At 34.7% G+C, this 26,502-nt stretch overlaps 1 protein-coding gene across 2 annotated transcripts in view; it reads right to left on the reverse strand.

The window, feature by feature from the left end:
- Positions 1-26,502, reverse strand: part of DGKB (diacylglycerol kinase beta) — a 206,011-nt gene that overhangs the window by 57,134 nt on the left and 122,375 nt on the right. For both annotated transcript variants that reach the window (XM_057406184.1, XM_057406185.1), the window contains exons 17-21: positions 26,296-26,369; positions 19,327-19,401; positions 8,285-8,370; positions 5,767-5,856; positions 3,164-3,324 (exon numbers count right to left, since the gene is read on the reverse strand). In XM_057406184.1, coding sequence (XP_057262167.1) covers positions 3,164-3,324; positions 5,767-5,856; positions 8,285-8,370; positions 19,327-19,401; positions 26,296-26,369 — 486 coding nt within the window. The remainder of the gene's footprint in view (positions 1-3,163; positions 3,325-5,766; positions 5,857-8,284; positions 8,371-19,326; positions 19,402-26,295; positions 26,370-26,502) is intronic.

Genomic DNA, 26,502 nt, shown 5'->3' on the forward strand with positions numbered 1-26,502 from the left:
TCTGTATGTAGGCGGGAAGAATCACCTATGGAAAGTCCAAATGAGATATTAAGTAGTGGTTCTACAGAATAGTATCTGAAATTAACAATGAATCACAAGTCAAATGTGAATAAAGAAACTCATGCTAATATTAAGAAGGCTAATTTTTCTTCATAAAGGTATTCTTTGGAAGACCTGAATTCTTTTTTCCACTCAGTGCTGACAGAACACCAAATGCAGCACTGTGTTTAATTGGGAGCACTATGGTTCCAGAAACACATGGACCAAAGGGAGCAACTGGGTTGAATTCTCACATTTTATCTGAACACAGATAAAAGCGAAACGTATGATCAGATGTCTATAAAACATATTCTGTGAGGAAAGGCTGAAGAAATTTGAGATAGAAAAGCTACAGAACACAAGACTAAGGGATTATCTGGTAGACCTTCTAGTAGGTAATAAGTAGTTTAACAGAGAAAGTGAATGTTTTCCTTCTCAGCTCTGTATAGGACAAAATGACCTGAGTCCAGACTACACCAAAACTATTCAGGTTAGACATAACAAAGAAATTTCAGAGTAAGGAAAACAAAGTAATACAGTAGTTCACCACAGGCACATTACTGGAAATTTCTAGAGATAAACTGGATAAACATCTGTCAGGAATTAGGCAAGTGTCATTGATGCTAGCTTATTGAGAGGAATGGATGTGACTCAGTGATTTTCTACGGTTCTATGAATAACATCATCTGTGATACAGATTTTTCTTAATATAACACTGTAGGCAGCACTAGGATTTTTTTGTTATAGGCTTAACTCCAGTTATGTTCTTAGGTATAAGCAGGTATGGACTGATGTGCAACTTGATGGTAGATTGTTGCTTTCCCAGTTCAGTACTTCCCAAAGCTTGTATTAGGTACCAAGTATGGAAAAATATCTGCTTTTATGAAAACAGCTTTACTTTAGTTGTAGCCAGGTTTGAGCACTTCGTCTATTTACATAAACATTTTGCCTGGCTTTTCAAGAATTGCTACGCATGTTACTTAATACATGAATCACACAAGTTTACCAAGTTTGAAATCCAGTTTTTTATTTTCTCCATTTGCTTTATCTTATTCACACCAAAGAAACTGAGAAGCAGTCATTTTACACATTTCCACATGTGACAAACTTGGCAGATATTACTCATTTAAAAATGCAATTTTACAATTTTAGAAGCTTTTCTCAATGCAACATATTGTACCGTCCATTTCTGGTATAATTTCCTGGTGCTCACATTTCTATTATGTAGAGAATCATATTGTTTAGTCTTATCGAATTCATGAATTTAAAGTTTTTATCTGAAAACTGAGTCTTCTGGTTGTCCATGAAGCCTAGTGTATAGAGTAGAGCCTGATAATTTTCTTGCAGCATTCTACAAGTAATTTACACTGTCCTTAATAGTATTATCATCTTGCCACTGTATAATTTAAATTCAACTTTTTTTTTTTTCTTGAATGCAATTCTGTTTTCTTCCCATGAAAAATGCTAAAGGATTCTTTGAAGCCTAGCGCATTCACAGATGTCCCAGTATCTACTTGGCATTCAATTTCCTGTTTCTGTACTACGTCTTTGTATGTGATGGTACTCTACATTTTAGAAACCATTTAAATTGCACTGTATTAATATATAGGTGCAAAATCTTATCCCTCCTCCCTCTTAAGTTTTGCTTGATTCCTTAGTATAACACACTTATTTTCTTTCATCATATGTGGGCTTTAGCACCACTATTCCCTTTTTGTCAGTCACTGAATATGTCCCCCTGTGCTGGGGATTTTCTGTTATCATGGTATTTATTTCCTGCAACCAAAGATTTTCTCCTTTTTCTCCTATTTATGAATTTCATTTTGCAGTTTTGGTGCATATACTTTGCATTTACATACTTTCATATACTAATTTTATGTTATTTCTGTTACATCTAGTCATTCTCTGCACTTCCTTTGAACAACAGAGGCTAAAATCCAAACCATACAAGCAAAAAAACCCCAAACAATTTCTTATTACTTAAATATTTTAACCTTGGGCAGACCTGACTGTTTTTTTCAGCATTTAGGACTATACACTACAGGAAGCCAAGGAATGTTTTTAAGGACACTGTCTCTGCATGTTGCTGATAAGCACTATATAAAAATCACAGATTTGCAATTAATATGTAAAGAATTCATCAACCACTTAAATCCTTGCTAATGCTGAAGCACAGTGATCAAATAAACTAAGTACACACCCCTAATTTGCTTGGTTTTACAGTGTTCTATGTTATTTCCCATTAAAATGCTTTTCTGTAGCAACTGAAATACTGGATTGCAGAAATATATATACTGTAAAGGTGGATTTTGATTAAGAAATATTACACAGATTTATGTAAGATACGTAGAACGAGTTGATCTCAGAACAGCTAGCTCTAGCTATTGGAAGACATGTTCCCAAGTCTAATTCATTAATTAGACGCCATTTGTGTCCGACTTAAAAATCTTACTCATGAATATTCAATTTGTGAGATTTGGACCTCATTGCAGCGCCCCCTTCTGCTTGTATTGGAAAGCATACCCAAAATAAAGGCTGAAGAGTCAGACATGCCTCATTTCCCTCATTTACAGTGTGGGCAGCACAAAATGCTTCTTAAACCCCTTTTCCTCATAATTCATTCTGTGAATATCACCGTAAGACAGAACTGAGCAGATACTTGTGGTACTGTTTTTTGTGTTATTACTGTATTATTTAAAACTGCCCTGAAGAAATAAAGAATATCACTGTTCTTTTATGTGAATATCACAGTTCTGATTATGTGAATGCTAATGGAAAAGGTTACTTAGAGTTCTTATTAAGTGATTAGTTTGCCTTTATATTTTCATAGGACCTTCATAATGACAATATAGATTTAGTGCTATGGTTGCTCATAAACCATTAGGAACAACACAAATATCTTCCTCATAGATGGGAAGGTAGAAGGTCCTGAAAAATAACTCTGGTTTGAATGTGTGGAAGTAAATTTATGTAAATTGCTGTCAGTCATCTATGTATTCATTTCACTAGCAAAACAACATTATAAATGATATGTAGCCAACAATCCTTCACTTGAAGACATGAAATGCAAATATTTATTCAAAACAGAAAAAGAAAATCACTTAAGGAGAAGCATAAGTCTTACCACGCCAATAGAAAAGTAGTTATTGATGATGTTGTAAGGCACTGGGTCTCCTTTCTCATCTTTATCATTGGGTATTACTTCGAATTTCCACCTGTCCAGCAAAATCTCTGAGCTGTTCTCAATGTCTTTTAAGATCTTCATCAAATTCTCACCTTCATAACCTAGCAAAACACGAAAATGGTTATTTAATCAAGCGTACTAGAGTTTTGTTACATTTTCGTTCTAGATGACTCGTTGGATGGGGCTCTTAGCAACCTGATCTAGTTGAAGATGTCCCTGCTTGTTGCAGAGGGGGTTGTACTAGATGACCTTTAAAATTCCCTTCCAACCCAAACTATTCTGTAACTGTAAAAAAAACTACAGATTTCACTGGACATCAAATTTATACTGAAGAAAATAATTTGATTTTCAAAACTTGCCGATCCCTTGAATTTTCCAAATTATTATATCCAAAAAGCTAAGGTTTTACTTTGGAAAATGTTCTTGCTATGAAATTAGTCTTAATATTTAAATACCTTTGATTTAAAAATTTATGGAATAAAGACATACAGTAGGTTTGTCTGATTAAAGCCTGACAAGTGACTAAAAAAAGCTGTCTACTATTTTTTATTGATTGCTTCCATGTGGTATAGCATAAGAAATCCAGAATTTCAAATCTGTAACTGATGACTTATCAGCACAACTAACATTTTTCAGTCTTTCAACAACTATGAGCCTCCTTCTGCTCTGCAGAGATCTATTCTTACTTGGCTACAAGCACTCACATGTCTTCAGGTAATTCACTAGTAGTAGCAGTTCACCACACTCTATATTAAATTCAGTGGAAAACTTGTTTACACACTCCTGAGTATACACAGCATACAGTACGCATGTGCACATGTATAAAAGGTGTGAGGATTTTACTAAGTGACATTATAAACTCTGAAAACTATTCAGAGTAAATACCTGGATAAATAAGATTTGTGGATTCATTTCTTCTTCAAACCAGAAATAAATTTTCATATTCAAAAAATATGTACTTCCTGGGTCATTAATAGTTTGAGAAAGCAAAGCCATTCGTAGCCTCTCTGCTCAAAACACATTGCTGATGTATTTATTGACAGCTGTATAGTATGTTTTTGTTAGTTACTGCCAACCACTGCATAACACCAGGATGCAGAAGTCCATTTGTCTGCATCTTTGAGATCACTCACCAGCAGTTTAGTTTCTAGAAACCCTGTCTCCTACCCCATCTATGGAAGTTTCATTTTCTACCACAAAGTAACTGGTCAAAGAATGATAAAAGCCAGAATATTTTCATACTTTTTCTACTTTAGTCCAGATGGAAGCACTCAAACCAGAACGTAAACAAATAGAAGTGAATGGAAGGACATGTTCTTGCTAATGTAACTAAATGCTCTCATAGCTGACCCTGCTTAGAACAGGAGATTGGACTAGTAATTTCCTGTGACCTTTTCCAACCAGAATTATTCTATTACTCTGCTCTATGAACAGTTGAGAAAGTGAAGCAAGGCTGAAATGATTGTGTTTTGGAAAGGTTTTATTTCTTGGGGTGTTTTGTTGTTGTTGCTGTTTTTCCCTAAGACTATGTAAATAACCAATCACCAGTCATGACAGAGAAAATAAAGGAGGTCATCAAATGATTTGTCAGAATGTTATGATTAACAAAGAAGTTCTATAGCATGAAAACTACTGAGAGTTTACTAAAGATTACCTGGTAACTAGGCAGACATTTGGAAATGAAACTTGCTATGGTAGAACAGAAGAAGGAAGAGATATCTACAAAGGCTGAGAAGCTGCAAATAAAGTGCCAAGTTCCAAATACACATCTCAAATGAAACAACCAAGACCTAAATAGAACTATCTGTGAGCCCATAAGCTAACATGCTTTCACTAGAGACTGAGTCTTGCCTAAGACTTTCTTCTCTTTCTTCTTTGTGTCTTCTTCAAGTTATCCTGTAATGCAAATCCTGGAGGAGCTGAGGCTCCATACATCCAGGAATAGATGCAAATGGGGTATTAAAGTTTTGACTTTACATATATTCTCCTTTCAGCATTCTTTGCCTTTCATTTCCTGCACCACAGCACTTATTGCTTGGAATCCTCTGTAGGAGAAAAGAAGGGGAGTGGATCAAAAGAACGAGTCTGAGGATGAGACACATTTTTCATTTAATATTTATGAATATTAAAAAAGATGAAGCCACTCCAAGCCCATTATTAGCTATTTTCAGTAACCCTTTCAGAACAGTCCCAACTAAAATCCATTTAAGAATACTCCCTTTATAAGGTATTGATAAAGAAATAACTGCAATACAGATGCTAAAAAGCCAACCAAATAGCATATACTACCCTCACTGCACTTTGGAGCCTTTTGGGTGTTAGCAGAAGCTACAAACAAGGTATAAAGAGTGATTACAACCTTTAATAGCTGTAAATCCGTTCACATAACATTTACAGAGAGTTAATTCCAAGAAGAGGATAGGTGGTAATTGTTCTTTATATACATCATAAAAAAGAAATCCAAATGTTGAGAGCAGATTTTGATGCAAAAGTTTTCTTTTTTCCCTTTTAATTAAATAATGCATTGTATTTTCATTTTTTACCTCCTCCCCATCTCAGACACCTTGCTAAATCATTGCCAGTCCCAAGAGGCAGGATAGCAACTGGAGGATGCTTAATCAAGTTCGCTTTCTCTGTGAATAAAGAAGGAAAAAACATAACTGTTTGGTACCGATACAATGTGTTAGGTTCTGTTTCAGTGACACGTTTTGTATATGAGATTACTCTGCCTGCTCAGTAACAAGCATTTCACCAAGCCACTCCATTATGCAGCCCCTTATCCAATCAATATTCAATTCTTAATCCTAATTTACTCAGTTGTTATCATGAGGACTTTTGTAACCAACAGATGTGATAAACATTCATAAACAGCAATACCAACATCTTTCCAAGACTGAAAATGTGCTCTCTGTTGTGTTCAGGTCTGCCATTTTCAACTACAAATGCAAGTGTGTAATAGTTAAGGGCATAAACAATAAGATGAATCTTCTACTTTTTCATCTGGATGACCAAATTTGTGTTTAAATGTGTATTCACTTGAATTGCTCTTGAATTCACTTGCTAACACATGAGCACCAACACCAGGGATTTTCCCATCAGGAAACAAACTTGCTATTCGAAATGAGCACTGATCTATTTGATAAGTCTTCAAGTCAGTATTTTGTATTTAATAAGTAATGCTTCGAGATGTATGAATTTACAGTGTTTTTTGACTCTTTACTGGTATGTTTTTACCATTTCAAGCCAAATGATCTCTGTTCAAAATCCAACGGGAAAACCCTTGTCAAGAAATACAGCCTTTCTGAAAGCTGGAAATGGGGGAGGTATAATATTTCAAATGTAGAATTTGTCAAATCTCATTTAATTGGAATGATTAGCATGTCTAGTTTATAAGTTATACTTGAATAGTTAAACAATCAGAAAATTTGTTCACAGAATTATGCAAAATTATCAGCAATTCACAGAAGGAGCTTATATACCCAATGGATGTGGCAGAGAAATCTTGCTATTTATCAGTTTCCCTCATCAATACTTTAGGAAGATATAACATTCACAATACCAGCACACTGCAAAGAGAATTTAGTATTTAATAGAATAATTTTTAAAAAGTTTAGGAAAAAAAAAAAAGACCATAAAGAAAAAATGTTTGGATTGGTGTTTGGTCTTTCGTGTGTGTTTTTGTGTTTTCTTTTCCCACTCCCTTCCCTTTCTTTTTTTTTCCCTTTCCTTTTTCCTCTCCCTTTCCCTTTTCCTCTCCCTTTCCCTTTCTCTTTACCTCTCCATTTTCCTTTCCTTTCTTCCTGCTTTGTTCTTAGCTATGATTCTTTGTGTACCAGGATATCAGGGAAGAAAAGACCAAACTAGAAAGTGTGCATTTCTCGAAACAGGCGATTTCTTCAACTTTATATGCCAAAGGGCTTTTGTTCGCTGAAAGGCAGTTTTGAAAATCTTATTTCCTGCACCTATGAAACAAAGTGATCGTAGATCCCCAAATAATTTCTTAGTTCTGTACCAGAAAAATTGCTTCAGAAGGTAATATTTTAGTGAAACATAACACAGTCTTTTTTCCAAATAATACCACTGACAGAGAAAGTAACTGCATGACATTTTAGACCTAATGAAACAAATTATGACAGAATTAACAGCTGCAAAACTTCACCCCTTCCAAATTTAGGTAATACACCTGATAGTTATGTATGTTGATTTACAACTTTGAAAGCTATTTGAGAGTTACAATCATAGCTTGCATTTTCAAAAAGGTTGTTTTTTTTTCTTTTAATCAAGATTAGAAATATGCCTTTGCTTTTATCCATTCCTTTATGACATTATTTTTACTTTTCACTGAACTTTGAAAGATTTTCTGGTCCCTACCTCCCACAAAGCACATGCTTTTAAATGTTCTTCATCTAAACTTTCAGTTGAGTCCTTTGACCTCTCTTCATCCCCTTCCTAATTTCCATTGTTACATGTTCCCGTTTTTTTTTCTTTTCGGCCCCTCTAAAACCAAATAAACAACCATGTGGTGTGGAAGATATTCTCTCTAAGAAGCTTTGAGCAGTTTAAGTCTGTGATATCTTGACTTCTGGGTCTTCCTAATAATTTATACAGAGGACTTCACAGCCAACTGACTTAAAAACCTCTGAAACTGAAACAGCTGTTAGCCCATTATCTCCATTCTGGGATAATGAAGCATAAACAAAAATTTGGTAACAGAAAAAGCAAATGAGCTAAGGTAAATGGTCTTAAAACAAACAAATTGAAAGAAATAAGATTTGATTCAGTTGGGGAATAGACTATGAACTGAAATTAAAACAGACGGATTAGAATTTCATGTTTTCTGGAAATCCATAGACTACAAACACTGGATCTGTCTAGAGATTTTGAGCATCTTTTGCAATTTGAAAATCCTTAAAAATAATCATGTCCTAAACTAATAAATTTCAAAAATTTAAATGAAAAAGATCTTGGTTTAGGCGGCTGTATCCATATTTTGGTATACAGTGAAGAGCAGCAAAATGGAAAGCATTAGTCAAGCAAAACTATGAAAATGCTTTTGATTACCTATGCAATCCAAAATCCATCCTACTGTCCCATCTCCACCACATGCTAGTACTCTGAACTCAGGAACATCTCGGAAAAAATTTAACCTAAAAACAGTAAATGAAGATATCTATTATGCAAATATTTTATGGCTTAAGAATATTCATTTATGTGAATGTGAACAAGTGAACATTTGAAATAACCACCTCTGTTCACATAAATACAATCCAACACCATGTTATCTGAAAAATCTAATATGAAATTATTAATTCAAGCATTATTATCATATATTAAGACTAGAAGTAGCTTGGATCTGATGGTTAATACAATCTTTATCTTAGTTCAAATACTTTTTGAAACTATTAACAGAAAACAATATCTATTTACCTAGTTGTAAATGGGTATGGAGAGTCTCAAGACAAAAAATTCTAACATGGCTAAGCGTATAAAACACAATTCCTTGTGAGATGCTGCCTATAAAAGCATAATGAAAACTGTATTTCTGATAGTACAGTGGTACATAAACTGAGCATTTTGTGGCTGATAGAAACAACTTTGCACCAAGGTTTAATACAAAATGAGTAAGCATCACATTGAATACACCCATTCCACCATCCTACAAACCGTATTTCAAAAGTGAAACATCTTTGGTGATATTCTGCTTCTGTATCCCACCAAGTGCTGGACAGTATCATCACCTGATTACTCACTTCATTCAATACCAATGTTCCACAATGCTGGAAAGTGAGTATGTATTGAAACAATTCTAAGTTGCAATATTTTAAAATTAAAAGAGTCTTCTAAGGATAGCTCTTGACACATACTGAAATTTGTCCTTACACATATATTGTGACTAGACAAAAATCTTCCAGTAATTTTGCTGAATTACTAGATATGTGCATCTGTAAGCACCTACAATCACATATATGCTATTCATTGCTATCACAAACATCTTAGTGCATATTCTATATCCTAGTGACCAGATCTCATTGCCAGTTTGCAATCTCCCAATAAATGCATAATTAGTACATTGCATGCAAATTCTTAAATATACAAATTAACTTGCAAGTGTTTAATTCAAGCTATTTTCCATATGAAATTTTAATGCCGCACATGGAGTGGTGCTCTTGTCCCTAGAAAGCTTTAAAAATTCTTTTAGGCGTTTTGATAAAATCAAGAACACATGACAAAATACAGAGCAAAAGAAAGAGTATGAGAGAATGAAATTAAAAATACAATGGTCAAAAAAAGTTATTTAACATGTAGAAGATGACAGGACAGCTTCTTGTTCTACCAGTTTTAGACCAGCATTTCAACGTTAGAAAGCTACACAGAATTAAGCCCATCACATTGTTGTCCCACTCCCTCTAATTTTCTCTGCTGAGCTCTCAGACAATTTCAAGTGTCACATATGATGTCTGAAGGATGCTTACTTGATCTGTATTAAACTCTGCTTTGCCCTTCTCACCTCTTAGGTTCTACTTCATACATCCACAGGACAAGTACTATAGGATCTCTTTCGATCCAAAACTTCACATGCCAAGTCTCACTGGGTACACTTGGGGAATACATGCAATAAGCATACATGTTGAAAGACACTCTGCCGGAAGTCACCTTCTACTACTGTAAGAGTGGACATTGAGGTATGCCCTGGCCCACAGGTATCTCTCCCACTTTACGAGACCTGGCAAAGAAACAAATGCCTCCAATCACCAGCATTCCCACTTTGTGCTGGGTCTGTAGAAAGTTAGCAGTTTTGATTATATTTCTTCCAGTACTGAGGGTATTTCAGATTAATTTAAAATCAAACTATAGCCCAGAGGTGATGGCAGGGTACTAACTTCTATAAATATATATAAGCATTTCTACCACATGTAACAGATGTCAAAAAAGAAGGTCCAGGGGAAAAAAAAAATAAAAAAAAAAAAAGGAAAAGAAATTAAAAGTACAGGGTTGATGCTAGCATTAATCCAGACAGGCAGAACATGGACCCAAATCTTCATCTTCCCTTTTATAAACAAGCATTCTCAACACATGGTTATCAAACATCCTTTTTGTTTTGAATGTGTATTTAATCTTCATCAAAAAAGTGTAACTTCCCAAGAAAGTGGGGGATTGAAGAATGACAAAACCATATTGTCAAAAAAATTCCCAGTAAGCTTCATTCATATTTCCCCTGGAACAATTTCTAACCATACACAGTGAATTTTCCAAACAATTTCACAGTACAGCATTAAGTTCACATGACTTTTTATTTTTATAAATTTAAATGTAAAAGTGATACATTATATAACTGTACAATACATAAAATACATAAAGCATCATATACCTTGCATTTTATATTTGCATATATAAATATAGCGCATATAAATATAGTGTAACAAATATAAATATTTATAAAATCAAATTAATTTATAAATTTAAATATAGTTATATAATTACATATGTAAATAAATCTCATTCATTGAATTAGAATGTGCAGTCTACATTAAGAGTTGGGAAAGGAACAAAGCTTTCTGCTGATAATGTTTCAGTCAAACTCAGTAAGTGCTACAATTTTGAAGAAATTTCTTAAGAGTATGTATTGCCTATCAAGATAGTGTCAGTCAATTAGTGTTTTAATAGCACTTCTTACCTCTTATCCACAGAAAATTTTTATATGGTTTAAAAAAAAAAAAACAAAATTGTTGGAGAACTTACTAAAAGTGGTGTGAAGTAGAAATAAAAAAATGGAAGTCATCATAAAGGCTTTGTGCACTGTCAGACTAAGGTAAAGGACCAGAATAGAAAATTTAATGCTATTATAAGTTGAACTGACTTATAAAATTGTACAAGAATCCTAGGTAGGTATAATAAATATCGAGTAACATAAAAATAAAGATCAGTAATTACAATGGGTCTCTTCCTCAGAAGTTTTACCTCTACTTAAAAAAAAAAAATAAAATCTAAGTTTTAACAATTCAGATTATTACTCTTAACATAGCACAATATGACAAGTGCAACAAGTATAAAGGACCATTATGTCAGTAACCTTACAGAAATTATGTCAATAACCATGACAGAAATTAAACAGGATACGTGAAACAGGTAAATTGGAAACTTAAAAAAAATAGTATTTTCTTCATATCAAATTAATTTGTATTATCATTCACACAGAATAATTTAATACAATACATTATTTTTATTCTTTTTTCAATGAAGAAAAATACTGCCCCCCCAAAAAACTCCTTTTTCACTTGCGGATGTAAGAACAGGTAGATATTCTTTTCTACAGATTTGCTATTTATAGACACTATAGTAAAAAGCTTTCTTACATCACTTAACATATGATAGCAGAGTTGGAACTGCACATAAGAACGTTATGCTGGTACAGAATGTAACGCAAGTTATATCTATTATTCAATCACTGGCAAAAAGGAAACAAGAAATCCACAGAAAGATCAAAACATCCATGGTTGTATACTAAGTCCTTAAAACAGGAGGATAGTTTTTCTGGGTGAATTGCCAAGATGATTTTAGAAAAATAACCATTTTTCTTTCAATTGAGAAAGGTCAATACAACCAATCCCTAAAGGTGGCTTACAAGAGATTATTATATTTGATGGTATTTCTATCATCAAAATTGACCAGATCATCTAACTCTTGTCTGTTGATCAAATTCTTATACATTAAATTGCAGCTTCCCTTTTCTTTATCACCCAACTTTTCACATTCTACAAATTTCATAAACATACACATAGTTCTTAGTCCATGATCAATAATTAATATACTAAATGGGCTCACTCCTATGACTAAACTGGTAAAGCTATCAACAGATATCTTCATCTTGATAGCTCACTTGTAAGTTGACCTGTTTTAGTCTTCCCTAATCCAGTTTCCTATCTGCTGGAAGAAAAACAAATAAATTTAAACCACTGAAGGTGTCTGATACTAGCCTGTTTTTATTTTATTTTGCCAGACACAATGATCTCACACACATAGGCAACTATTGAGTTCCTGCTGATAAATTAGTAAATTCCACTTGAAAGATGGCACCTGTGCACTGTACTATGCAGAGATTCCAGGTGCTCAGCCACACAAGGGGGAGTAACAGCAGCACCATGTGAAATCATTCAGCCAATCACCTTCACTCACAGTGGAAGCAAAAATTAAAACTCAAGAGCCCAAGCAAAGAATAATCACTGATACCGGTATCTCAGCACAGGTATCAGCTAAATGTAAGGTAAATTACAAATGATCAGTGGATATAAAAATACTGTTTAACTTAGTAAACTTCTCTTCTGCAGTAAAGACCAAAGTGCAAGAAAGGGGAATAGAAATTAGTATCTGTGTATATGAAAGAAATTTTATTTTAAATGGCTTAGAGTTACTTCAGCTTTTGTGACTTAGAATAATGTTTTTACTGAGCTGGTTTTACAGTTACATCTAAGTAATTTGGATTCAGTTTTTGGAAAAGGAGAGTAATTTAAGAAATAAATGATCAGATAAAATTGTGAATACTTTTGTCTCATAGCTTCTAAGCCAATATTAGTATACACAGTACATGAACTTTGCCAATTACAACTGTAATCAGCTTCAAGTTAGAGGACTTCAGAAGCTCTATATTATGATGTACAAAAAAACTGTATTAAAAGTTATTTGTTATGACTTCTGGTTCAAAACTTCTGTCTTCATAGTAATAAAACAGTCTGGCCTTAAAGGTAATGAAATAAAAATACTGAATCAATAAATATGTAAAATCATTAAATTCAATATTTACTGTTCATAAAGTGTAGCATAAACCACACTAATATTAAAATTTTCTTCAATGGCAACTGTAACTTACCAGTTTGCTAATTATACATGAACTAGTACAACATTTAGATACTAGAATGGAAATTATGTTGTGTGTGAATGGAAGTGAATGAAAGATAAATATTTACCCTAAATATCACCAGCTCAAAGGTGATTTGTCATCAACAGATTTATGCTGACGAAGGACCTATATCATAGCTACCTCACACTTCTAGGTGAACCCTATGACTTAGAAACTTTGTCCACTTAAGAATTCACAAAGTTGGGTTTAATCTAACAATTTCACTAATTTATATGTTCAACTCACCACTGGTTCTTCTTTAAACTGTGTGTCAACAGGAAAGCACTAAGTTGAAATACAAAGCAGTTGTATTGTTGCAATATTTTCTCCTTTATTGTAATAACCATATTACTGTCATTTTACTAAACAAAGCGAATCATTATTACTTGAGAATACAAATGAAAATTAAACACAGTTTTTTCTAGACTGCCAAATTGAGCTGGTTATGTAACCGGGCAACATACACACTTTAACCTCATTACAACCCTCAGTTCCAGTTGTCTGCATATTGTAATGACACAGTTCATGAGACAGTAATTCCAATAAATCACTCAAAGAGTTTCAATAAATTTAGTTTGTCATTGAATGGGGCAATATATTAATTTCCTGGAATGGTATTTTAACGTACAAATGTTAAGTGGTAGATGAATACACTGCAACTGAAAATATTGTTTTCAGTTCATACTGTCTAAAAATAAAGATGGCTGCTAATTTAAAATCACAGGCCTGCTGAAAACCATGATGGCGTATTAAGAAAAACAACATCCCAGTTCCTTAGCATGTGATCACCTGGGATATTGAGGGACTCCATGAATATAGTGGACATTTTACTGTCAGGTAGCCAAAACTGAAGATATTGATCCATATGATATACTTCACACGCCCAAATACCATTAATAGCATAGAATTATAGAATGGTTTAGATTAGAAGGTACTTTTAAAGATCACCTAGTCCAATCCCCCTGCTACAGAGAGGGCCATTCTTCACTATATCAGGTTACTCAAAGCCCTGTCCAAACAAAACTTACATTTTCCTTAACTACTGCTTAAGATGTACACCAATTTATTTTTACAGTATAGCATTACAGTCAGCAGATGGCCCCAAATCATTTTATACAGATATCAAATAATAATGATAGTGTCAAACCTATGATCCCTGCAACGATGACATTTGCTTTATCTTGTGGGTATTAGTGTATAATATCCAGAAGACGGATAGCAGTCTTGCAGATTTCGGAGAGATATATGACAGTCAGAAGGAGAAACACAGAAGCATTTGTGGGAAAAGTGAATCAATATATGCTGGGTAGTGGGTGGAGTAGATGCTGGATATCGTATGTTGACAAGTGACTGTAATAGTCAATAGCTTATTTTTGGGTGACCAAGAAAAGAGAACCCGTTCAAGAATGAGAGAAGAGCAAACTATTAAGGCCAAAGGACAAGGCAGAGGCTTTTAAAACAGCTTTCTGACAAAGGCTGAACAATTACAATGGTTAAGAGAGAACTGAACCAATCAGGCTTACCACTTTGGAAGTCTAGAGAAAGAAAAGAGTGGAAATAGGTGGTATTTACAAGATTGGGCTATGCATGCAGCAAACACCATAGATGTCATACAAGTAAAAGTATTGTTTAACAGATGTTTAAAATGTATCTCTAAACCCAAAGTTTAAGTCCCACATGTGAAAACTGAGCACTACTGCTTCATAGTGCACAACGGTTATCTTAATCATTAGAGTACAACCAACTTGCTTTGCCATTTTTTGGCAAAAAATGTAATCTGTCCAAAGAAATACAGACTAGCCTCAAGGTTTTGTTCAGAAGAAAATAACTATGCAGTTATTAGCTTCTAAATATTTCTGATGTATATGTCTTCCCAGAATACTCTGGATATTCCAAACATCCAAAAGCAAAAAAAAAAAAAAAAAAAAGCTTTAGCAATCAATTCCAATAATTAGGAAAAACAGTGTAATTTTCAAAATAGGCCTATTGCTTTGTGAAATTAGAAAGGCCCAGGTGCCGTGGATTCCCGACTAAATTACAGAGTAAGTTGTAGGGATGCAGTCCGGCTGTCTTGGGCATCTTAAGTGGGCAGAATTTAAGATTTAAAAAGGCCTGTTGAGGTAAACTTGTGAATAGAATTTAAAAAGCACATGCTCTCCAAATTAAATGCTTAAGGGAGTTACCATGAAATACAACTTTTGTAGATATAATTTCTATTATACAGCATAAAAATAACCTAAATTAGACACTTTAAATAACAGACTTAAGGGAACAGGAGCCTTTTCAGAAGGACAAAGCCTCTGTGAAACGGTGACCTCTCCACAGAGTCATGTGGGTCTGTGGCTTGACTGCTATTCATCCAGCTATTATTTACCTCTCTGTGAGGTGAACAATAACTGAATTTCAGATTCTTCAAAATCATTAAATCCACAATAACAGTTGTTGTCAGAAGTAGAAGACTCCCATAGAGATGTAACAACCAAACAGGGAAAACTCTTTTCAAGGCAAAAAACACAGGTGCTAGGCACAAATTACACAATGTATCAGACTGGCAATTTTCAAGTCACTTTGTTAACTCTGGCAGCCTGGAAGTGTGGAGTACCTTTTATGCCTGTTCAGCTGCAGAGCATACAGAGTTTCTCCAGCTCACTCACATCTCTCTACAGATAAAGGACGCCTAAACCATTAATTATTATACCACTGTTTAAAGCGTACTGTTGTCCTTTGGCTGAGAGCTCCTTGATTTTGAGGCTTCAGAGCAGGTCAGTTTCAGTTGTTGGAAAGGAATCAGACAGTCGGCTGCCAAGCAATTTATTTGCATTGTGTACATATTTTCCTAGAGATTATATATCTGAGGCTTGACATAAAGACCTCCAAAAACCTTACCTTGGGGATTCTAAAAAGCTACAAGAAATGTCTTTGTTGGTGCCCCTGCAGTTCTACAAGTGCCATCCCATCTATTATAAAAGTCAGTGACACATCCAGTTGGACGTTCAGATAGCAAAAATGAATTTATTGCCAACTTGTTAAAAAATATTTTCTATTATTCTGCTACACACTAGTATTTTTATAAAACTAACCCCAATCCCCTGATATTAAGAAAGTTTGGAGTTCTGTATGGTTTTGTTTGTTTAGCTGGTTTGGTTTGAGTTTTTTGTTGTTGGTGGTTTTTTTTTTTTTTGGGGGGGGGTGTCATGTTTTTTTTGTTGTTTGCTTGGGTTTTTTAAGATTGAAAAGGAAAATTTATTATTTCCATATTTAAAAAAAAAATCAAAAATGGCCCTTCTTCCTCTGAACAAAGATTATTTGAACCCTGTTTCAGCTAAGGTCGTTTAAGAAGCCCTTTATTCCCCTTCTGTGAAAGAACATGGTTATCCCACTGAAAAGGAAAAATGAAAAACCAAGTGATTGAGCTGTTGAGTTTTTGTAAAAAAAATACAGTGGCTTTACAGTCCCCCCTAAGATTTAGGCTTTTACTGGTCTCCGAGTTCTCTGGTCTTTCTCCCTGTTATCTATAAGGGAGATATTTAGATTTTCAAAAGAAATGAACTGGAAATACTAATTCATGTTAGTCCCAGATATTTGGAATCCAAGTTAGAAAAGCTCATTAATATTTTCTTGGTTGATGACAGCAGCTTATCAGAAACTTACCATCATAAATAAAATACTTGTGGGTCAAAGGAGACAAGCTGGCTCTACCAAAACAAGCAAATTGTACCCTAATACTATAAACATTCTATAGGTTGAGTGAACATGTCTGAAATTAGTATTTAAAAGAAAAAAAAAACACTCAAAATACTCAAAATCTATTACAATAATCATAAATGCTCTAAAATAAATATACATTATGCTTATCCCTTTTCACTAAATAACAGCAGCTGCCATGATGAATACTTTTTTCATTTTTCTCTGCTGTACAATACCCCACTCTGTTCCATTTTGATCTAAATGACACATATGACAATATTCAACAAATGTAACATTTTGATTGACAATCCAGTATAACTGGCATTACAGAGATGGATGAGTGAGTGGACAGATGGATGGATGGGCACATTTTCTTAGGCAATCCAGCCCTCGCACAAAGGGAAACATGACTGGTAAGTGAAATGCAGAGTTTATTCAATAGCTTGCTTTAGGGACAAATTATATGCAGACTACATAGTACTGGCAGGGACAAGAAGTGATGGCTGGAGATAAACTGGAAATTTAGGAGTACTCATTTCTGTGGTATGACAACAAGCTTAACAAAATGCAGTGTGTGTTTGAAAATTAATTAGAAACTTCTTCAAAGTGACTCCCAACTAAAACTATTTTGATTCCTAATAGAAAGAGAAATTGAAAATATTTCCTAAAAAACACTATCCTGGTTCGAAAGACTAAAGTTTAAACGTGGTTTCAGTTTGAACTTAACACTGCCCTCTTGTGCTTCTGCCTTAAAATACATTTTCCTGTACACACAAGATACATAATGAATTTAAACAAAAACAGAATCATAGAATAGTTAGAGTTCTTTTAAAATTCATCCTCTCAGTCTCTAGTGTGACATTTCTATTATACCATATGTAAAACAACATCGGTTACCAGCTTTGTCTCAGTTGAAATTTCTTATAAATTTCTGAAATAAGTTTCTGCAATTTTTCTTGTCTTACTCTTTGGACTAAGATTACTTAAATTTTCCATGTGTTAAGACTAGTATAACAAAACACAAACAATAAATACCATTTGAGTAATAAAACAGCACTAACATTCATGTACAGCATAAAATTACAGACATGAAAAAAATCATGCATGTCATTATTTCATTTTTTTTGAGCAGGTTTTGCACCATTCTGCAGGTTGCACATTAGCCACACTGCAGTGCAAAACATTTGGAGAATCACAACTTCAAAACTGATTGGATCCAATCTGCTTTTCACTTTCATCAATGCTATACACCTCTGAAGTCTAACCCGAAGGACAGCTGATGCAGAATGGTTTTAAGAGAGAATAGCTTCCTGTATATTTGGCGTTTAAACCAGAAGTGCTGGCAGAAACTGTCAGATCATGCTCTTTCCAGTAATGTTCTGTGACAACTGAAATATAACTTTGCAAGGCACAAACCACATATATTCTCACCTTGATCTTATTCTCCTCCAAGTTAAACAGAAAGCTAAACAAATAAAAACTCCTAAGATAAAAAAAAACCAAAAAAAAAACCCAAAACCAACAAACAACTAAAGAACCAACAAGCAAACAGAAAAAAAAAAAAAACCACAAAAAATACCTCAACCAAACCAAACCAAAGAAAACCCCACCAAAACAAACAAAAGAAACAAACAAAAAACCAAAACCAAACCAACAGTGTAAACTTCATGTCAGTGAACATGTATCTCCTTATATCCTTCTGCAACTCTTCTCACTGATGTAGAATTTCACTCATCAGTGACATAACTAAATAACACCCAATATACACAAAATGATACACAGAGCAGATGTTCAGCGCTGGTCTGCGTTTCCTTCTACTAAAGCACCCACTACTTAAAAAGGTGACAATTTCAGGTGGCAGAAGTCAGTATTTGATATACTGCAATTGTCCTGTCTTTACATGAATGGAAGACTCATGGAAGAAGCATATTAGACAAGTGACGGCACCACAACCTGGGTCAATGAACACTCCAGTCCCCACAGAAAGTCACTGCCAGCATAATCTAGCCTGTTCAGTCATTTTCTGCTCACTTCGCCCCCCCAGATTATTCATAAGGAGTGTGCAGCCACTATGATCTGAAATTACATTTTCTGACATACATTAGAATATATATATGTATCCTATACATATATATATATTTACACAGATACATTTCTTCTACACAAACACATATGTGCACATATGCAAGTCCTGCAGGTCAGTCTCTGAAGCTGCTCGGTATTTGTAAGGTAAAATTAACCCCCACGTGAACGCAGGTTGCTGATAGAGCAGTAAAAGCTACAAATAGAATGAAATTTATCCCACACTTCTTATACAGTACTGCATGGTTATCAGTAAAATATGTGATATACAGTTTTATTTGTGCATCTAAACAAATAGCACCTGCAAATTTCTGCAGCCATCCAGAGGTCTTTAGTGTTGATACATTCAAAAGATGCTATATCTGCCTCAGTCTGTTCATCTGATTATGTAGCATTTTATTAAATGAGTTCCTGGTAATAATATTAACTGTAGACTTACCCTGGCATTGGTCCATTTCCAGAAAGACTATAAACTTGACGAGGATTTAAAAGGTACTGAAATTTTCTATAAATTCTGAAGAGGTAAAAGAGACAAAGAGAAAATATTCACTTACATGTTTGGAATTTTTTAATAACCTATCAATTGAAAGAAGTAAAGAAGTCAACACATCCTATAATTATTCAAAATGCAGGATCTCATACAAAAAATAAAATATTTGAACACAGCAACTGTAATTCACACATACGGTGTACTGTGTGCATAAAACTGAGAAGGGCTACAAGCTACATACAATTCAAATGTTATATAGATAGAAAAAAAATAGGATAAGGAAGTATAATGAGACAAGAAAACACGAGTCAAAAACACATTTGGAAAAGCACACTGGTTTCTGTTAAAGTAATTTCATGATAAAGGAGAGATTATTCCTGAAATTCATTGCTAACATAAAATAAAGAAGTATAATTAATTGCAAAAGCAAATTGGCTTTGCCACCCACCAAAAATGTCCCTATAGGCTGAATAATACTCTGAGAAAGCGAATCTATTGTCAAATATATCTTCTTTGGATTATATCTGAATGTGAAGAAAATGAACAAGATTCAAAGCCATTGTTTTATTTAAATTACACATATTTTAATTTTTTTCTGAATAATAAGGAAGCAATTTATTGATACAGCATGAAAAGCATTCCCCACCCCGTAAAAGACCCCATTTGCTGTTCCACCCTCAGCAAATATTTCCTTAAATGGCAGAATAGCTTAAAAACTGTATTTATAAAAAGTATGACATTTTTCTTCATTATAAATACTAGAAATCTGATTTCCTACCTTGACTAAAATGTGGTAGCTGTTTCATCTCTTTTGTAGAAACAAGTAAGCACATGAAAGAGTCGGAGCTCAGAATGGAAAACTATATACCTGGGATCTGTGGCAATAGTTTGAACTATAAACCTTCTGTTTCATGCTTTTTATTTTAATGTTTATGTCTTCAAGCTAATTAATATTTTTAATGCTTTCAAGAAAGCATTTATTTTTCCATTGATTTTTCTCTTCCTTTTTACTGCCTTAAATAAAACAGAAGCATAATAAGAGCTGAATTTTAAGTTAAAATTTACCCGTTTTCAAATTCAGCAAAACAGAACTATCTAGACATAATTGCACACTGAGGGATTTTTTAAATTCTATTTTCTTAATAGCAATGCATAATTTATTAGGCTGTCCCTTCTCTTCCTTGTGGAAATACCCTTGTCCACCCTTATGGAAGGGTGTAATACTGAATGCAAACAAATTTATAATTATCTCTAAAATAGCTAAATTTGAATATTTTCTTAACTTCTCAATTATTTAGCCACATCAGTTTCTTTTTTTATAAAGAATTAAATTCAACCACACTCACACAATCTATTCCTGATGCTATTCCTGACAGAAAAAGTCAAGGGGAAATGAGTGGTTTCACTTCGTAAGCATGCACACATCACTGTCAACAGCTGTGATTGATGACGACTAAGTCAGATGTTTGACAGCGGAATTACAACACAGTGTATTTCAACTTCTTTTGCAACATCTTACTAAGGTAAAGGATCCTATTTTTAATTTTCTAGTTAGTATGTGTAAGTTGCTTCTCGGTGACATATAGGATTTAAACTGGTCAAAGGGGTAGCTAATGTAATTTGTGTAGCTGACCATAAAGAAGCTCATGAACAGTATTGTTACAAAGTTTTAAAGGCTTAAGAGTTATCGGCCTAAAAGTGTGGTGCTACAAGCCATACTAGTCATTACCTACACTCACAATACTGTTGCCAGGTATCAGTGAAATGCTATGAAAGCCTTGTTAATAAAGAGAGAGCTAGGCATCTCTAGTCAAAACCTATTAAGTCCACCTACAGTAATGAAAAGATGACATTGAGTCATACTTGATTAAGTGCATACCATTCATCGGTACTAGCGGAACATCAATACCAGATAATCAATCTGAAAGTCTCACTGCAATGACCCATCATGCTTTAGGTCATCATAATAGATTTATGCATGTCAGTCTGTAAAAAATGAGTAAATTGAAATTGATGGTTCCTTTTCATTCATATGTCCTCAAAAAAAAAAAAAAAAAAAGGAAGAAACATTCTATAAACATTTGCCTTCACACTAAACTGTAACTAGACGTGTGACACATGCAAGACAAGGGGATGGACATTAATTCAGCCTTTCAGTTTTATACCTAGTTCTGACCAGCCTACTGATACTGACATGTCTCTGAACATCTTGCCTCTGTGTGTCAGGAACTGGACATAGGTCCCTTGTCACTGGATATTTGTGCTGACAAAGCCAGGAGGCAGTGTATCAGCTAACGCCCCAGAAGACAGCTTTTTGTGATGGAGGTGCAATTTCACAAATACAGTTCATGAAATTACCACTTGTCATCACCACCTCCAGCTGGTTCCTTCCCCACAACACAGTTTATTTGTTAACACAGTTAACTGTTGTGCTTCTGTAACCACTGGCAGGGTTATTCTGTGATCTGGAAAATTGAACAGACAACTAAAAATACAAATCCTCAGAAAAATTTCTCCACTGTAATTTTTTGCCTCCACTTAAATCATGTTTATGATCTCATATGAACCTCAAAATAGATGCACTAACTGAGGAGGCAGAAAATTACAGCAGGAGTGCCCAGGAGGGCTGGGATTACCCTTAAACAGCATTGCTGCTGAAGAAAATACCCTTGAGTGCACCAAAGTTATTTGAAAACAACAAAGGTCAAAGATATCAACCTGTACTGCACAGACACTGAACATGGAGTCAGCAGGAAACGTCAGCGTACGGAAGCTGATTGCAGTGCATCCAACCGCACACTTGTCAAGGAAACAATTGTTTAAACTCACCTGCTGGTCAGGCAAATAAATTGGAAATAGAAAACAAAGTAATGAGTATGGCAAAACAGCAGCATGATTTAGAAGGATTCTTATGTGAGAAACATTATTACCCTTAACAACATTCTTTAGAAGCCCTACACGCTTCTTGTATTATATTCTTTCTGTTGAAAGAAACTATTTTGCCAGTGATGTACTAAATATATATATTCTACTCATAGATTATTGAAAGCTACTGTCTTAATTAGTCAGATCTTACATGGAGACATAGAGGACTGTTAGACACAGGATGATATGGACATACTGCAATTTTCTTCTGATGAAATTAGCCACACCTGTCCATTTTTTGCACAATCATGAAAACTGTGTGACACAGCCTGAGGAGGACACTTGAATGGGTTTGCTGAACTCCTATCCAATCTCATGCATGATTAAAATCTATTTTTGCTGGGTTAAAGCCTTAAATTCAAGTTTAATTTTAATTTGCTCCTTGCTTTCTAATAAACACTGAATTATATTTTTGTTCTATTTTATTATACGTATTACCCCTTGGACTAAATCATTTAAATCTGAGTAACTGTAAATGCTTTTATGTTTCAGGTGATGGGCAACAGGTATTAATCTCTCCATTAAGAAGAAAGTATAACTGGCTTATTTTTCAATAATATCTGAAAATCACTGCATTGGGTTTTGAAAGAAAAACCCATTCAAGAAGAAGATATTTTTCACTATACATTTTGCAAAAACTCTGGCTTTCTGAAAGAAAAGAAGTTTTAAACTGTATCGGTAAGGGTATTCATTAGATATGGTTGTAGAGAAATTATTTTTGTGTTCTGAATGCACTTTTTCTATATATCCATATGATTACCAGCACCACTCTGTTCCAACATTTGAAAACCTAACCTAAACCAGCTAACTTTTATTATGTTAAAGTGATGCTCAGTTCTTTTCCTTTGCATTTGACAGATTTGAAAAAAAAAACCAAAAACACAAAAAGCAAAAGGAAATTACAAAGTATTATTGGGGAGTGTATTTATTCAACTGGTTGTCAGATGGATGCATTCACTCTAAGTCTAAGGGCAATGAAATGGGCTGGGTTGGCATATGGCAAGGCATAAAATCTCATACAGGGAACTGTGGGAACACTAGAGTCTTGACAGTATCTGAAATAACCTTTCTGTCTTCAATGAAAGTCAATTAGAAATCATAACGTCACTCATTGTGATCTCTCAAATGCAGAAAATACTAAGTAAAACTGAAGAACAGCTTTCAGTAAAAGATCACCTTAATCTGAATAAGTCACGATAATGAAATTCTCATCTATAAAAATTAGTAGGTTGTGGTTTTGATTTTTTCTCCTGCTCGTTGCTGTGGAAATCTTACTTTTGTAAGATAAGCCTATCCTCTACTCCTGGCCTCTCCATATCTGACCAGATTACAAAATTGCTATAATCAAAAAGCCTGACTTGAACCACCTTTTTGCAAATTTGCAAAGCTATTTAGGTCTGAAAATGTCCTGTGATTTTACTTTTAACAACATATACTGCACAACATTGGAGGCAGGAGAGAGGAAATACAAGGTTCTTCATTTTCTGGTTACTGACTGTAAAACAGCTAGATAAAAACATGAGAAGTAGAAAACCTAAATATTATAATTCCCTGAAAATATTTTCATTCCCTCGATTAAACCTTCAAGTGATAATATGCACTCAACATCCTTATTTTATAATTCTATTATGCTACTGGTATTGATACAAAATATTAACACATAAAAGGCAGAAGGTGAACTCCTCAACAAATAGTCCACATGTGGACTTTTTTTTAAACCTTTCTGAATCTGGTTTTAGATCCATGAGATATCATCTCCTGCTTGTGAAGGACTTGAGTTATGTTTACATGACTATGAAGTTAACCTTTGGATGTGCTCCTCCTAACACAGAAATATTGAGTGCAACCTTGAAACATCAATATGTAATTTAGCATTTTATTTTGTGTGGTATCAAAGCCAATTTAAGAGGTTCTCATACTTCACTTACTCAGCTGATGGTGGCTGTCCTCATGCTATACGCGTCATTGTGTAATGACACTTGTAGGTAATGGTGTTAGTGCATGAAGCGTATATTCATTCATTTTTTAAATTCAAATCATTCCTGTGATCTGCTTGGCCTCAGTAACAGTTGCATTAACATAAACTGAGAAGTGTCAGACTGCACTATGTGAATGGGAATAGGAGCTTGGGAAGAGGATCAGGTTTTAAGCTTGCTTTTACTCTGGAGAATAACTAACATGATATCCCTTGTGCATTAAACCCATTCAGATAGCAACACCTGAGACCAATTATGAGCTAGGAACGGAAAGCTGTGAAACAACATTTCATTAAATTGTTTCAAGTCTACAGCTATCTAAGTGCAGCTCCCTAACCTGCTTCTCACCTACATAATTCCAGACCAGATCCATATCTGTTAATTTCATATCAGTACTATAAAAACAGTCAAGCTGAGTGCTAGTGCATTACTTTCCACAATGCCCATGACTGCACAGAGGACCAGGGCTACCTTACACTACTACTGTGTCCAAAATAAGGACACTCAGAATGGCTCATATTGTTTTGCTGTGACTGTGAAGGCATGCTCCTGAAACTCTTTAGAATTAATTGAAAGGTGTTTGGCAATATGTTTGACAGGCTAAGAAAATGGAGGCTGATCAGCCTGGAGAAGAGAAGGCTGTGTAAAGATCTCACAGCAGCCTTCCAATATCTGAAGGGGGCCTACAACGACGCTGGAGAGTGACTCCTCATCAGGGACCATAGCGATAGGACTCTCTCAAACAAAAAGGGGATATATAGGTTAGATAAAAGAATAAATTCTTTACTGTGATAGTGGTGAGGCACTGGAAAGGATTGCCCAAGGAAGCTGTGAATGCTCCATCCCTGGCAGCGTTCACAGCCAGGTTGGACAGCACCTTGAGTGACCTAGTCTAGTGGGAAGTGTCCCTGTCCGTAGCAGGGGGAATTGAACCAGCTGATCTTAAGGTCCTTTCCAACCCTAATCATTCTATGCTACTATACTTCTTTTAGATCATTAACTGCCTTTGACGCAACTAGTGTTGTTGGCGTTGCTGACATCTAGGTGTATCAGTCCGGGGATTACGTAACCAGCACCTAAATGATAACCTGTCCTCTCAGAGGTCTTCAAATAGTTTTGGTTAAATGTTCTCTAGCTCTGAGGATTCCCCTACCATCTACTCTGCAGGATTTGTCCCTTTTGTCAGTTTACTTTAAAGGACACTGTTTGAAAGAAGTGATCCAACAGAGACAGTGTGGAAGAGGTAGGGAAAGCTGTCCTACTTGCACTTTACTTGCTGGGATCCAAGCTTTACAATCACACTGGATCCTTCCTTATGTGCTTTTGGGGACCCACATTACCCCGTATCCACAGGTGTCATCTTCAGCCTGATCTTGGCCAAAAGATTGAAGCCATTTTCAAGAGTTGAAGGATAAATTACAGTACTGACGTGGTAAGCCATGCTATAAAGATTTGGGGATTTTTGTGACAATCTCAAAATGGCCATTACTGGATTGTTAGAATGCTTTCTATCAATGGAAAATCAACAGCTTTCTTTGTAGGAAGTCTTACAGAGAGGCTGAAGAATCTATTTACTAAACCTGTGAAAGGCAAGTTACATATTAGAAAATTCAATACTATTTTCATTTTTTATTATTAGCATATCTGCATAATTATTACAGAAATTAAAAGAACACTGTTATAAGCTTTCAAGTTGCAATGCAAAACACAGCAACTTGCATCTCCATGCAAATCACACAAAACCATATACTGAATATAGCTACATTTTCTGTTGTGAAATGAAACTGTTGTATATAACTCATTCTAGCTTTTAACTGAAGATTTTATACCTCCATGCTAGTGTATACCTTTTCGGAACAAGACAATAGGATGCTCAAATATGAGACATAACAGTATAAAACAATATAAAATGTTGGAGTCCATTTCATACACAAACTTTTAAACTTCATTTTAAAATATATCACATTTATCAGAACGGGGGGGGGGGGGGGGGGCGGAAACAGTAAATAAACCTTACCTTTCTCCTTGTTTCCCACCACTTTTAGGGTTGACAAAAACTAAAAGTGGATGAGTGCCTGGAACTGGAGTGATCTAAAAGAAGGGAATAACACAGCCACTCATTAATGCTGTGTGTTGCATTCATTTTTTCCTATAGTAGACAGAAAACAAAAAGCTTAATGCAAACTCTATGTTACCCTATGTAATCCAGCTGGAAGCAATTCCA

The sequence above is a fragment of the Pezoporus wallicus genome, unplaced genomic scaffold (genome assembly GCF_028554395.1).
Source record: "Pezoporus wallicus isolate ANWC-B61680 ecotype Strahan unplaced genomic scaffold, APGP_CSIRO_Pwel_v1 contig_5879, whole genome shotgun sequence".
Lineage (NCBI taxonomy): Eukaryota > Metazoa > Chordata > Aves > Psittaciformes > Psittacidae > Pezoporus > Pezoporus wallicus.